This window comes from Aptenodytes patagonicus, chromosome 2, assembly GCF_965638725.1.
Source record: "Aptenodytes patagonicus chromosome 2, bAptPat1.pri.cur, whole genome shotgun sequence".
Lineage (NCBI taxonomy): Eukaryota > Metazoa > Chordata > Aves > Sphenisciformes > Spheniscidae > Aptenodytes > Aptenodytes patagonicus.
This window is the reverse complement of record NC_134950.1, coordinates 17,493,128-17,507,842: the sequence shown is the minus strand read 5'-3', so window position 1 is coordinate 17,507,842 and position 14,715 is coordinate 17,493,128. Positions and strand designations below refer to the sequence as shown.

Below are 14,715 nucleotides of genomic sequence, written 5' to 3'. Positions count from 1 at the left end.
CTTTATCTCCTGCTTTGTTCTCTCCACAGCCTACAAAGCCCAGCTTACAACAAAGACACAAAGGCAGAGTCAGCTTATTTACTGCTTATATTAGGTTCTATTTGCCACGCTGTCATAAAACCATTTACCTACCTGCAACCAAATTTATCTGTCTGTGAAATGTTTACATTTTTATATGAATATTTCTTGGTAGGTATGTGAAGTTTAATTCTTTTTGTTTTTTCAAAATTTTATACTATTATAGGCTGTATATAAACAGATATACCCCTTCAAGAAAGTGTACTGGAGGGTCTACAAGACTCTTAGGTATACTTTATTTCATTTGAAGATGCTCTCTGTTTTATCTGACCTAAAACTTACCTCGTGTACTTGAAATATGTATAGACATATATCTATGTAGTCACAGAATTATATCAGTGACTTGCAGTTAACACATTTTCCTCTCCAGTGGGTTCTGCACAGAGGAAATAGCAAAATACTTCAGTAGTGAGCTGGATATTCTAATATTCATTTTGACAGCTGGTAGATCACTTTTTAAAATATGAGCTTATAAATATCTCATAGAATCATAGAATCATAGAATCATTAAGGTTGGAAAAGACCTCTAAGATCATCGAGTCCAACCGTCAACCCAACACCACCATGTCCACTAAACCATGTCCCTAAGTGCCGCATCTACATGTCTTTTAAATACTTCCAGGAATGGGGACTCAACCAATTCCCTGGGAAGCCTGTTCCAATGTTTAACCACTCTTTCAGTAAAGACATTTTTCCTCACGTCCAATCTAAACCTCCCCTGGTGCAACTTGAGGCAGTTTCCTCTCGTCCTATCACTAGTTACTTGGGAAAAGAGATCTCGATCCAGTTTATTTGGAATAAATCCACTGAAGAAGAAGAAATTAAGTATACATCTATACAGATAGGTAGAAATAAATGTATATTTATATGTACATATATATATGTTGTAGGGGAATTACAGAATTCCCAGACTTGGAAATTAGTAACAACCTCTTTAGTCTTTTACCTGTCATGAAAAAATATGGGAAAATAACTCAATATCCTCCCAGATAAATAATCAAAAAAGCATAAATGCATTTTATCCATGTAAAAAAAGTACCTACAGTCGGTGGGTTGTACATTTGTGTGACTAAAATGCATGTCAATTCAAACAAGTGGAAAAACAAAGCCTCTTGTTAAAAATATGAATAGAAGTTTTATAGTGACAAATATTTTGTAGCTATATGTACAGGCAATAGTGAAAATATTTTAATAGAACTTCTAGGAATACAAATAAAACTATATTCTGTTTTTGAAATTTCTGAATTCTAAAAAAAAACAGTTTTACAATGAAGATTCTTACAACACCCATTTTACCCTGAAATAGGAAAAGCTTTAAAAATATAAAAATCAGAATACTTCCTTGATTATGAAAGTGTCTAATTATTATAACCTTTATAGAATGACAATATTATATATGAATGTAACCTTATTTATTAGCCTCAGTAAATTATTCCTAGCTTGCTGCATCATGGAGAAACTGCAAGTTACAACATTATCTCAGGAATAAGTGATATGATAAAGCTGCTGTCATGTTTCACTGTTGAAAACAACCTTATCAAAATTAATTTGTCAGGGAAGAAGACTTTATTTAAAAGCTAGTCATGGGTTGTGCACAATATAATTGACCACAACACAGTAAATCCAATTTAGTTTTCTTTTAATTAAGGTGTTTTTACACTTCTAGTAAATCTAATAAAAATTACAGTATTTTAGTGAATATCAGAACATGCAAATGACAGGTGAAAAGCTGTGCATTCAAACTATGTTCACTGAGAAACAGGATATGAAATAAAGCAATTGTTAGGTATGATGTGCACTGATTTTGCAATACAATCCTATGGAGACTAGTAAAGAAAAAGGAAGTCATTTGAGGAATAACTCTTTTCTTCATGAATAAAATTTGACCCAAAAATGTGTAACTTAAAAAATACAAATATCATTGTTATGACCAAATTCAAACCATAAGCATGTCATGGGTTCTTATGTATGGATGCTTGTGGCAATACGAAGCATTGTTGATTCCAATGAAATTCCCCTCATTGAGAAATCAATCTGTAAGAGTTACATTGCTAAAACACAAGCATGACCTCCTCCTGATGTCTTCATTCAATGATCTAAAAGAAAATTACTCCCAAATTTACTTGTTCTGAATTACAAGAGGCAGATGACAATGACATTTACACAGATGATCTAAAGACATCCATGAGCTTAACTCCACTGACATCTAAGCATGCTGTAAGTTCAGAACTTCGTTCAATTTATTTACAAAACAAAAACAAACAAACAAACACAAATTAATATTGAATAAAGTATACTTTTGTGCTATTCTTGGGCCTTTTTTCTAACAAATTATACAACGACATTTCCTAGGTCATGGCATTGAAATACTCTGTATTTCCCCAATCCAACTAATTATATTAAAATGAACAACTAGTATATGCATGTCTCGAAGAGACATGGCCATCTACCAGAAAACAGTAGTCAAGTTGTTTATTGTTGAGAAAAAATAATTCTTACACATATACTCTCAAAATTACACACCACTTCACTTGTTTGTCTCAGGATTCTCTGTTTTAGATTGGTAGGGAACAGTAAGACATTTATCAGAGGAAGTCTTTAAAGATGAGTGTTTAATCAAAGAGAGTCTACATGGGAAACAGAGGGAAAGAGATAAGCTCATTAGTGGGTAATCACCTTTAGCAACCTTCTGCAGAATTATGTGTTGGATAATTGCATTAGGCAAAATTAGGACAAATTCATTAGAATGGAACCACAAAAGGTCTCTGTATTAAATGTAAAGTTAGATGTTTCTGATATCAAACATAGACTCAAAGAAGGAACTATTGAAAATAATTATTTTTTTTATTGAACATAGGCCAAAAATACTTTAACAGTCATTTGGTGCATTAAGCCTTTAAGCCATTATGCCTGATGTTAAAACTTAAGTCAAGAATCTGTCACATTCCTAGGTTATATTCCAGTAATTCATAACCACTACTATTAAAATGTGTACACTGATTTTTTAATTTTTTTTTATTTGTCAAGCTTTTACCGCTTAGGTTCTTCACTGCTATTCATTAGAGCACTGTCTTCTCCAAAAAATGTTTTCCTTCTGCATGAGTTTCTGCAGTAAATCAAGTCACCTCTTCATCCTCTTTCACATACACTAAAAAGTTCTATTTCCTTCTGTCTCCAGACAAAATGGCAATTTTGAAACCTAATAAAACTTGTTTCCTCTTTTTCTGAACCCTTTCCAATTTGTCAACTCTATTTTGCCCTAGAGAGTGACACTATTCAGATAATGACCTCTCTAATCATGAATAAAAAGAAATATGTTTTTCATATTATTATGTGATAGTCTTCTGCTTACATACTAGAGTTATGTTTAACCACAGGACTACTTTGGGAGCTTATCATTCCAATTCAAATTTATACTGTATATTTTCACATCCCCTTGGAATAAAAACAAAATCTATCCAAAGTTCTACTGAAAAACATTGTATCAAAAGAAAGCATGTGTAACACTGTGACTGTGATGACTGACTGGCAAGTGGAAGCATCAGGTTCAAGTCTCTCATCTTCCACATTTAAGAGTACAATTTTTTATGCCAATTCATTTCAAAATAGGCAGATCAAGAATTTGAACAATGGTCTACAGTGAAGTCCATTAGCCTTCTACTTTGTTACAAATATAAGTTTTGTGCAAGTTAATATATTCCCATCAAATCTTTTTTATGATCATCTCCACAAACAAAATTTGGATTTATGCCTTGATTGTGTATCTTGTTCATTATTCGCTAGCATTTTTCTGGGAAGTAGGAGGGGACAATTCAGGAGTTATAAGTAATTTTACTAGAAAATAGTATTATTAGTAATAACTTTGTATTTGTAATAACCATGTATCCAAGATCATGGATAAACATATTAAATAGCTCTAAGCCAAGAATAGGAAACAATAGAATGGTATTTCCAATGATACACATTTCCCATATATAACTACTTTTTTGTGGTACTGGTTAACCAGGTTTTAACCAAGCTGAATTTTGATCTTTTTTATTCAGAAATTTATCAGAATGCTAATTTCAGTCGGAATGTTTCTGTAGCCCCTGCAAGACAGCATCAAATTTTTTAGACAAACATAAATGTTACATTCTGTAAAGCTAACCTTTGAATCCAGAAAAAGATCTCAAGCTTGCCTGACAAAACAGTGCTTCAATAAAATACTATCTTTATTGTATTTGGTTGTGTATAGTAGCAATAGTTTCTCCATTTTATCAGCTTAGATACTTTCATTATTCTGCAAACATTATTTCTCTTTAATAGTCTCAGAAAATAAGATTTACCCATAAACCAGGATTCCCTAGAATCATAGAATCATAGAATAGTTTGGGTTGGAAGGGACCTCTAAAGGCCATCTAGTCCAACCCTCCCTGCAATGAGCAGGAACATCTTCAACTAGATCAGGTTGCCAGAGCCCCGTCCAACCTGACCTTGAAGGTTCCCAGGGATGGGGCATCCACCATCTCTCTGGGCAACTTGTTCCAGTGTTTCACCACCCTCAGCATAAAAAATTTCTTCCTTATATCTAGTCTGAATCTACCCCCCTTTAGTTTAAAGCCATTCCCCCTTTTCCTGACACAAGAGGCCCTGCTAAAAAGTTTGCCGCCATCTTTTTGAGAAGCCCCCTTGAAGTACTGATGGGCTGCAATAAGGTCTCCTTATTGCTTCAGGAGAGCACCTGAAGAACAACACAAAGGAACTCTAGCCAGTAAGACAGCTTCATCGGGGGCCCAACTTAAATGCTTCTATGCAAACGCACGTAGCATGGGGAATAAACAAGAGGAGCTAGAGATGTGCGCACGCCTGCAGGACTACGACCTTATTGGCATCAGAGAGATGTGGTGGGGTGGCTCCTATGATTGGAGTGTTGGGATGGAAGGATACAGGCTCTTTAGGAAGGACAGGCATGGGAGACAAGGACGGGGTGTCACCCTCTATGGCAAAGACCAGCTGGAGTGCATGGAGCTCTGCCTGGGGATGGATGAGGAGCCAACCGAGAGCTTATGGGTCAGGATTAAAGGGAGGGCAGGGACAGGTGACATTATGGTGGGGGTCTGCTACAGGCCACCTGACCAGGAAGACCAAGCGGATGAGGCCCCCTATAGACAGATAGGAGCAGCCTCACACTCACAAGCCCTGGTCCTCATGGGGGACTTCAACCACCCTGACACCTGTTGGAGGGACGACACGGCAGGGCATAAGCAATCAGGGAGGTTCCTGGAATGCACTGATGATAACTTCCTTCTCCAAGTGGTAAAGGAGCCAACGAAGAGAGATCCTATGCTGGACCTTGTCCTCACCAACAAGGAGGGGCTGGTGGGGAATGTGAAGTTCAAGGGCAGCCTGGGCTGCAGCGACCACAAAATGGTGGAGTTCAAGATCCTTAGGGCACCGAGAAGGGCGCACAGCAAGCTCACTACCCTGGAGTTCAGGAGAGCAGGCTTTGGCCTCTTCAGGGATCTGCTTGGTAGAGTGCCATGGGACAAAGCCCTGGAGGGAAGAGGGGCCCAAGAAAGCTGGGATCACCTCCTTCAAGCTCAGGAGGGATGCATCCCAACAAAGAGGAAGTCAGGCAAAACCACCAGGAGGCCTGCATGGATGAACAAGGAGCTCCTGGACAAACTCCAACACAAAAAGGAAGCCTACAGAGGGTGGAAGCAAGGACAGGTAGCCTGGGAGGAATACAGAGGAATTGTCTGAGCAGCCAGGGATCAGGTTAGGAAAGCTAAAGCCCTGATAGAATGAAATCTGGCCAGGGACGTCAAGGGCAACAAGAAAAGCTTCTATAGGTACGTCGGTGATAAAAGGAAGACTAGGAAAAATGTGGGCCCTCTCCAGAATGAAATAGGAGACCTGGTTACCTGGGATATGGAGAAGGCTGAGGTACTCAATGACTTTTTTGCCTCGGTCTTCACCGGCAAGTGCTCGAGCCACACCGCCCAAGCCGCAGAAGGCAAAGGTGGGGACTGGGAGAATGAAGAGCTGCCCACTGTGGAAGAAGATCAGGTTCGAGACCATCTAAAGAACCTGAAGGTTCCATGGGACCCGATGAGATGCATCCGCGGGTCCTGAGGGAACTGGTGGATGAAGTTGCTAAGCCACTATCCATCGTATTTGAGAAGTCGTGGCAGTCCGGTGAAGTTCCCACTGACGGGAAAAGGGGAAACAAACCCCCCAATTTTTAAAAAGGGAAAAAAGGAAGACCTGGGGAACTACAGGCCAGTCAGTCTCACCTTTGTGCCTGGGAAGATCATGGAACAGATCCTCCTGGAAGCTATGCTAAGGCCCATGGAGGACAGGGAGGTGATTCGAGACAGCCAGCATGGCTTCACCAAGGCCAAGTCCTGCCTGCCTAACCTAGTGGCCTTCTATGATGGAGTGACTACATCAGTGGACACGGGAAGGGCTACAGATGTCATCTATCTGGGCTTCTATAAGGCCTTTGACACGGTCGCCCACAACATCCTTCTCTCTAAACTGGAGAGGTATGGATTTGATGGGTGGACTGCCCAGTGGGTGAGGAATTGGTTGGATGGTCACATCCAGAGGGTAGTGGTCAACGGCTCAATATCCAGATGGAGTTCAGTGACAGGCGGGTGTTCAGCCTAGAGAAGAGAAGGCTTCAGGGAGACCTGTGATCCTTCTCCAGGCTCTGGGCATCTATTGCTGGCCCTGGCATCAAACTGGTAGGAGTGGGATGGATTGATGTTCCCCTCCCCCAGCAACTTTAGTTTAAAGCCCTCTTCACCAGCTTGGCAAGCCTATGACTGAAGATGCTCTTCCCCTTCTCTGACAGATGGATCCCATCAGCCCCCAGTAGACCAGGTTTCTTAAAGCAAGTCCCATGGTCTAAGTAGCCAAACCCCTGGCTGTGGCACCAGTCCTGTAAGCATTTGTTGATTCACCAGATTCAACTGGCTCTTTCAAACCCCTTCCCTTTGACTGGCAGGATTGATGAAAAAACTACCTGCGCTCCAGTCCCTTACTGTTGCTCCCAGGGCTCTGTAGTCCTTCTTGATAGTCCTCAGACTGCTCCTGGCTGTGTCAGTGGTGCCCACGTGAAACAACAGCAGCAGATAACAGTCAGTGGATTATAAGAGGCTTGGTAGCCTCTCAGTGACATCCCTGATACAAACCCCCGGTAAGCAGCACACCTCTCTAGAGAGTGTGTCATGTCAGCAAATGGATGCCCTACTATTGCTATATTTCTAATGTGAGTGAGGGAAAAGGATTTGACCTACAATATTTGTTACAATACAAGCAATACCCTATACAGAAATCTTAAGGTATCAAATCTGACTGAGAATGAGGGGAAGTCCCTCTAACTCAATTGTTTTGGTAGTTTCAAACTTCTGTTTGCTCAATATCCAAGTTAATACTTGACAAAAGGTCAGTCCTTAGGAAGTATTAATGGATCCCAAATTTACATTCCCATAGTTGTAAACATGTTGAACACAGACTTTTATATCCTACTTATTACTAGGTTTCTAGTACTTATTTCATTACCTATATTTTAAAATAAATGAGAAATATCTTTTTAATAGGATATTGACTTAAAAATTAGTCAGTGCATATGCTGAGATACATCATATATGTGAGCAGGAGATCAAAATATTACAAAAGGCTTTTCTTTCTTTAATCACAATCTAAAAGTTAGTAATTAAAACAGATTTAAAGTTGTTCATACTAACAAATACAATGTATATATTTGAGAACATTACTGTAGTATTTCTCTTACCTCTACAGATAGGAATGGGGAAGTCCCATGATGCCGTATTCACGGAGTTAGCTATGCAAGTAAGCTGAGGGTGGCCATCCAAAATATATCCAGTTACACAGCTGTATCGGATTTTGTCACCAACATCAAATCTTGTACCGTACAAGATACCCTTTGGTGGAACTCCTGGATTGCCACAGGAACTACTCTGTAATTCTGGAGAAAGCATATTTATTATTACTTATAATGTTTTTATAAATCAATACTGCATTTTGCTGAAGAATATAGAACACATGAATTATGGCAACTTCAGGCAGATAGTGTGTTTTCATGTATATTATACAACTCAACACTGAAAAGCCATTACTGACTTAGTCTATTCAGTATCTGCTTATGTACCCGCATACCCAAAGGTAGAATATTACATGAAAATGAGCACGAGGTTTTCCTTAAGCTCCAGCTATAGATAAATTCATATTTTTTTCTTAATTTATAGCAAAGAACTCATTATATAGGATGAGGAAAAAAAGGAACTTGATATATTTCTGACTTTTAAGTTATACAAGTACAAAACAATAAACAAAACCATAATACAGACATAAAAGAACATCAGATTTGAATCAACCAAAATTTGGAAGAATAAATAAAAGTACTCAAGACAGAACACTAGGAGAAGGTTTTAACAATCATAAGCCTGAGCATGATCAAGAAGCTGTTGAATGATTTAATAGATTTTAGATAATGAGCCAAAAGTGATGAGATACTGTGGGTAACTGATTTCTGAGCAAACGATTGGTTAATTTAAACATATGGAATACCATAGATCTGGGTGACTTCTACTCTAATGCAGAGCTTTAAACCATTGAGAATCCAAAATGAGTGGCGGCTCTGCTGTTAGTTTGATCTCTGAGGACATTAATTAGAGTTCAGTTTTACTGGGTGGTACTCACACTCCAACTGTGTACTCTTTTGACTGATGTTTCAGCATCATAAAGAGCTTGATTACAACATTTCCCATCATTTACTGCTGAAGTCCTTTAGTTAATGGACATAAAAAGATATATTTTGTACAAGTGTGAGCAAAAGAGGTTTCATAATCTCATCCTGAGCTCTTCAAAGCTTGTACCAAGTGTACTTGCCAGCCTAATGCTAACAGGGAAGAGACAAATCAGGTAAACCTGTCCTTGGATTCATAGCAAATTTCCCTAATCTACAAAGTAAGGAAACAAGATGGAAGAACAGAAGGGTATATATGTATTGTCTTAATTTCTTTTGCTGAGTTCCATGTAACTGAATTATTCTTCTGCATGCCTGATGTGCTCATGAGTGTGTGCACACAGGCACACACACATATATATATTAACATATTTAAATATAGTATGGAAAAAATAATTTGAACTGTTATAGTAGGTTTCAATTAAAGAAAAAAGGTATAAATTGTTATCAAAACAAGCAGTATGGCTCATGAGATACATTACATTGTCAAACTTCCATGCCAAGAACTGCCAAGAACTAGGATAAAACAAAACTATGTAACAGTTATTAAATGGAAGAATCCAGTACAATCATATATATATGCTACATATGCTATACATATCTATACATATATATGCTATATATAAAATATATGCTAACAATGTGTTCATCTGCAAGATTTGCTGTACCAATCACATTTTGACGTGAATATGTTAAACATGCAGGTTAGTTGCTGATGTCATTGCTGCTATTGCTTTCTTTCTCTTATGTAATAAACTCTGTGGAACTGGATTTGGTTTTCATTACTTTGCACGAGGACACAGCACAGAAGTAAGAAGATAACCTGTCTCATCTTGGTCACTTCAAAGCTCACCTAAATGGTTGATATTCTTACTACTGCTTTATCAAGCTAAGTATTCTGTCCTCCAACAAAACTCCTCTGTCCTCAAATCTGCTTGCAAGCTTTACAAAGAAGACAATGCTGCAGTTGACTCCTGCATATCTGTTCAAAGGGATTTCTCTTAAATCCTTTAAACGTTTTCAAGGCCACTCCAGTTATTATGTATCATCATAGCATGTCAAAATAGAGGTAAGAATATCATCCTGTGGATTTTGGTAATCTTATGAATCATAGTATATTAACTTGAAAACTCTGCCCGTACACAGTGTTTTTATTTTCGGCTTCTCCAAGAAGATGAAATCTTTCAGGGGTCTGTATTTCTTACTGCTTTGTAAAAAGGTCACAAAAAGATTCCCTGTCCTTTGAAATGAAGAATATAAAGATTAGTGATGCCTTTAACAGTCACTGCCTAAAATTGCTAGCTTTACTCTTACTGCTGTCTCATCAAGAATTACCCACAGAAGGCAATATATTCTTATGAAATTGTGTTTTAAATCACTAATTAAAAATCACTGTCCTTCTAAACTAAAACTCATTGTCCAGTTGCAATACTATATGACTCGTCTAAAAAGAATACTTGGCATTTTCCATTAACTTTTTAATATTATGAAAGTGGCTAGTGAGTATGTTACTACTTCTAACCCTTCAAGTCATTTTGTTCCTCATTCTAGATAATAAAGTAGAAAATAAATTGTACAATTTAAAATATATTAGTTCATTCTGTGAGTATTTTCATTTTGGACATATACAAGTGCATTATTTTGAGGGGGGGTGTGTAGTTCACCAAGTAACTGCATTAGTCTTCTTTGATAGGTAGTACTATTTTCAAACTGAATGTGACAATGTACTACCAACTCCCTGCCATTTAAAGCTACGGATCGTTACCTTGAGATTGTCATCTGTCAGGGAACACAGGAATTGCCAAACTAGATTGTAATTTTTGTTCAGCTCTGCAGATTCTTAACTTCAGTGACAGTCTGATATTCAGTAATGATATGAAGTGTGGAAAAGTATTTCCTTTTAAAATTGCCACATTGTAATTTGGTTGAACTTCTCCTTGTTCATGTACTCTGAAAATAAGCATAACTGAATTTTTTACACCGTCCTACTTTTTTACATTTTTATTGTGTATTGTTGCTCATCTCCTTTTTAAAGCAAACTGTCCCAATTGTTTCAATCTCTCTCCAAGTAAGAATTTTCTGTCTTAGATTTAATTGTCAGTTATCTCTGAAATCATGTGCATTATTTGCTTGCACAAAACCAAAATGTTTTTTTTTAATCAATATTCCACCTCTAAGTAAGGTACGTATGAACTTCTTTGTCCTGTATTTTTTTTACATGATGATAAAACACCGAGATCAAAATACACTTCAATGCTTTTCAATAAGTGTCTATTTCATTAATTCCTATTAACATCAATGAAAATTCTGTTCAAAGACTGTGGGTAAAATATGCCTCAGAGAGTTCTTCTTAGCAGGAATGGACACACTCCTTTAAAGAGTTTAATTAGCAGAAATTCAGCCACTTATAAATACTAATTAATAAGCTATTAAAATTAAATCATGTTACATATAATTTATTTGTGACAAGACTTTCAAAAACAAGGCTGGCAGAAGTTGAGACTCTCTTTTTCTCAGCATTCATTCAAGGAGAAACAAGTCATAACCAGATATGGAAATTTCAAATTTACTTTCTTTTTATTCAGATTTTAATTCAGGAATTTTTTCTTTTATATTTATTTATAAAGTCAAGAGTAGCACCTGTCCTCCCTAAACTGTTTAAGCATGAAATTTATAACTTGATGTCCAAATTTCCAGAACAAATATTTGCAAATATTCCAGTAAAAAATGCATTTGTCATATCATTGCATTGCATTCAGCTCAGTGGAAGCTATTTGTATTTTCTCTGCTGAAGATTAATGTTCTTCACACACTAGATCTGATATTAGACATTTAGGAACATAAAGAATTTTGTCTTTTTTTAAAGGATTGATCCATATCTTTATCACTGTTTTTGTTCATAGATATTACAAATAATTATGATCCCATTTTTCCCAACCTAAAGTGAGAAACACTGTCAATATCAAATATATATCTTCTTGAGTACTCACTCATTGAAAAACCTATGAAATATCCCAGTACAGGCTAATATTTGTTTCATTTATTACTTTTGAACTTGAATACTCCCCGTATCCCTACACTGTCAGTTTGGATATCGCCCTGTATTACTGCATGGCACTAGTCCTAGACTGCTTGTTCACTCGTGTCTGTTATTCCAAACAATAATGCCTTTGCCAGACAAACCTGAGTATGGTCCATGGAATACGCCATTCTAGGGACTACTCCAGTTGTCTTTTGGGACAGGACTTGGTGTAACTGGAAATACTAGAACACGGCTGTACACAGATACCCCTTGGAAAAGCAATGCTTATGCAGTTTGTCTTATTGACAAGTGAGAATGCTTTTGTATTGAAGACTCAAGACTGATTTCAGAAGTGCTGCATGTAGCATGTGTGTGAATATAATGAGTGCTATACATTCCAAGGGTCCCAAATATCAGGAAAGATGATACATTTGTAACAATATGAAGTAGCCTGAAATTCACCTGTATCAAATCTTGTAATGGTTTATTTTAGTTGCACATAGTTTTCCAAAGGTTTTATATACTAAAAAAGTAACTTTGATGCATAGTTTCTACCTCAAAATATTTTGCTTTCTTTCTCAAAATGTATATTTTGCTTACTTTCTTTTCTATTCTGTCCTCATTCACGTTGCTCTGAATATATGAGTAAGCATGGTCTAGATTTAGATCTGAAAGGGAGTAGAAGAATTAACTGATGAGTACAGAAGTACCATTGTCTTCCTACATGCATATTGAAATATACATATACATACATACCTGTCCCACTTGAATTTACAGAGGGAAACCACAAGAAAAATTTGGAGTAAGCAATATCAGTGTGATGAAGGAAAAAATGAAAAACTTAATATCTAAGTGGCAATTCAACTGCACAAATATGTATGGTTCAGAGAGAAAAGAGACACTATAAATGAATGCTTTGAAAGATCTACCATGAGCAATACAGATTTATTAAAACAGAAATTAAATGAAAAAAATCCCCTCCCCAAAATCCAGGTCTCTCCTTTGTAGTAATTCAACAATAAAAGTGGTTATTCCTTGATTCCAACAGATCTCTGACCTCAAGATACAAGTGCAGAATGAAGAGTCACTATTCTGAAATTCACATTTGATAACAGGAGTAATAGAAATAACAGTTTGTCTAACAACCAAAACTTCTTGAATTTTTTCTTTTGCTTTCTCCATTTTATGTGGGTCAATCAGAAGAGACTGTCATATTCTGGTATCTATCTATAAATAGGTAGGCAAGAGGAAGTGTGACAAAGAATTTTTTTTTTTCCCTAAAGGAAAACAAGGTAAAACATGTTTTTTCTTCTCCTGTTCTTAATTGCTCTTATCTTGATAGACGAATATCTTTGTAATAGTAACCTCACTGAGGGTCTCTACTGTTCAATAAAGATAATACAGCTAATTACATTGCATAGTTTCTATTTTTTAATGAATTACATAATTTTGCTTTTTTCTTCCCTTTGAAATTATTTTCATGCCAAAAAATAACAGAGGAACTTGATTATCTGAAGTAAAGCCACTGATTAGTGTAAGGGTGTCTTTTAAAACTGCATCCTGAGGGAACTTTAAATGTAGACTTTTATACTGAGTTTGATTTTGATTCAAAGTACATTGAAACAATCACTGCATTTTCCTTCTTTGCAAGTAACACAAGAATGTTTCTATTTACAGCATTAAAGTCAGATGTTATTTTAATAGGAACAAACCTGTTTCAACATTAAGTAAATTAGAACTGCATTACTATAATTCTTCTGCAAGCAAGAGAACAACAGCAACAAGAAGTACAGCAAAAACCCCTCCAGGATATGTGAAGAAAACAAGTGATAATTGTAGTACTGTAGTAACATTGATACAGTGAGCATGACAAATGTAGTACAAGAAATGGTCCAGGGTTTGCAGTACATTCCCTTCACGTGCAATACACTGTTCAGAATATCTGTTTAAATCAGCTGAAGACACAGAAGAGCACTAGTGAGCTGAAAGACCATGCAAAAAGACAATGGCAGTCACTAATTTTACCATATGACAGTATAATCCAGCACCAAACGAAATCAACAGAAAGATGACTATAAGCTTCAGCAGATATGGTTAAAACTGACATTTCCCCATCAGACACACTTCTAAAGTGTTACCTGAAGGAAATGACAAACAGGTAAAGACCGAATAGTTAGCTAGGAGAGCTGTACAGTTAACAGCACCTGCCACCCTTATTTGCCTTTACCAAATTCCGCTTGACTTCGATTAAAGCTTTATCTGCAGCAAATTCCTGTACAGCTGCTGTGGGCACCAGTTAAACCCTGAGTATGGCTGGAAGGTAAATTCACATAGTGCATAGACTGAGAAAGACCGTTGGAGACTATATGAAGTTTTGGAATGGGTGTAGAGTTGCTAGTGTGGCACCGATTGCTCCATCCACACTGTTCTGAAAGTATTCAACTCTATCAGCATAGTCCAAAGCCTGAGGTACTGTATCTGCCTCATGTTGTGGTTGTTCAGCTTCCCAGGTGGATGAAGCCCAGACAGATGCACCGTTCCTGCCATGCAATATCTGTGTAGATATGTCCATATATGAGTCATAACAGGCTTGTTCCATTTAGACTGCAGTGATTCTGAGCACTTTTTTGGCATAGCTGTATTCTGTAGGCAGCTGGGAAGAGGCTGTTGTAATTACGGAGCAAAGCTTATTTCAGAGCCCAGGATAATCTAAAATAAAAAATAATCCTAAAACCTATACCATATCGCTATTCCTTCTGCAATATATATTTCTTACTATGCCTTTTAGAGTTATATAATAGAATTTCATCTTCAATTTCTGAATTGTTATGGTAAGAAATATCTCATAGTATTATTTATT

General features: G+C 36.9%; 1 protein-coding gene across 1 annotated transcript in view; it reads right to left on the bottom strand.

The window, feature by feature from the left end:
- CSMD3 (CUB and Sushi multiple domains 3) overlaps window positions 1-14,715 on the bottom strand; it is an 823,344-nt gene that overhangs the window by 643,151 nt on the left and 165,478 nt on the right. Inside the window, exon 4 of the mRNA XM_076329214.1 lies at window positions 7,859-8,053. Coding sequence (XP_076185329.1) covers window positions 7,859-8,053 — 195 coding nt within the window. The remainder of the gene's footprint in view (window positions 1-7,858; window positions 8,054-14,715) is intronic.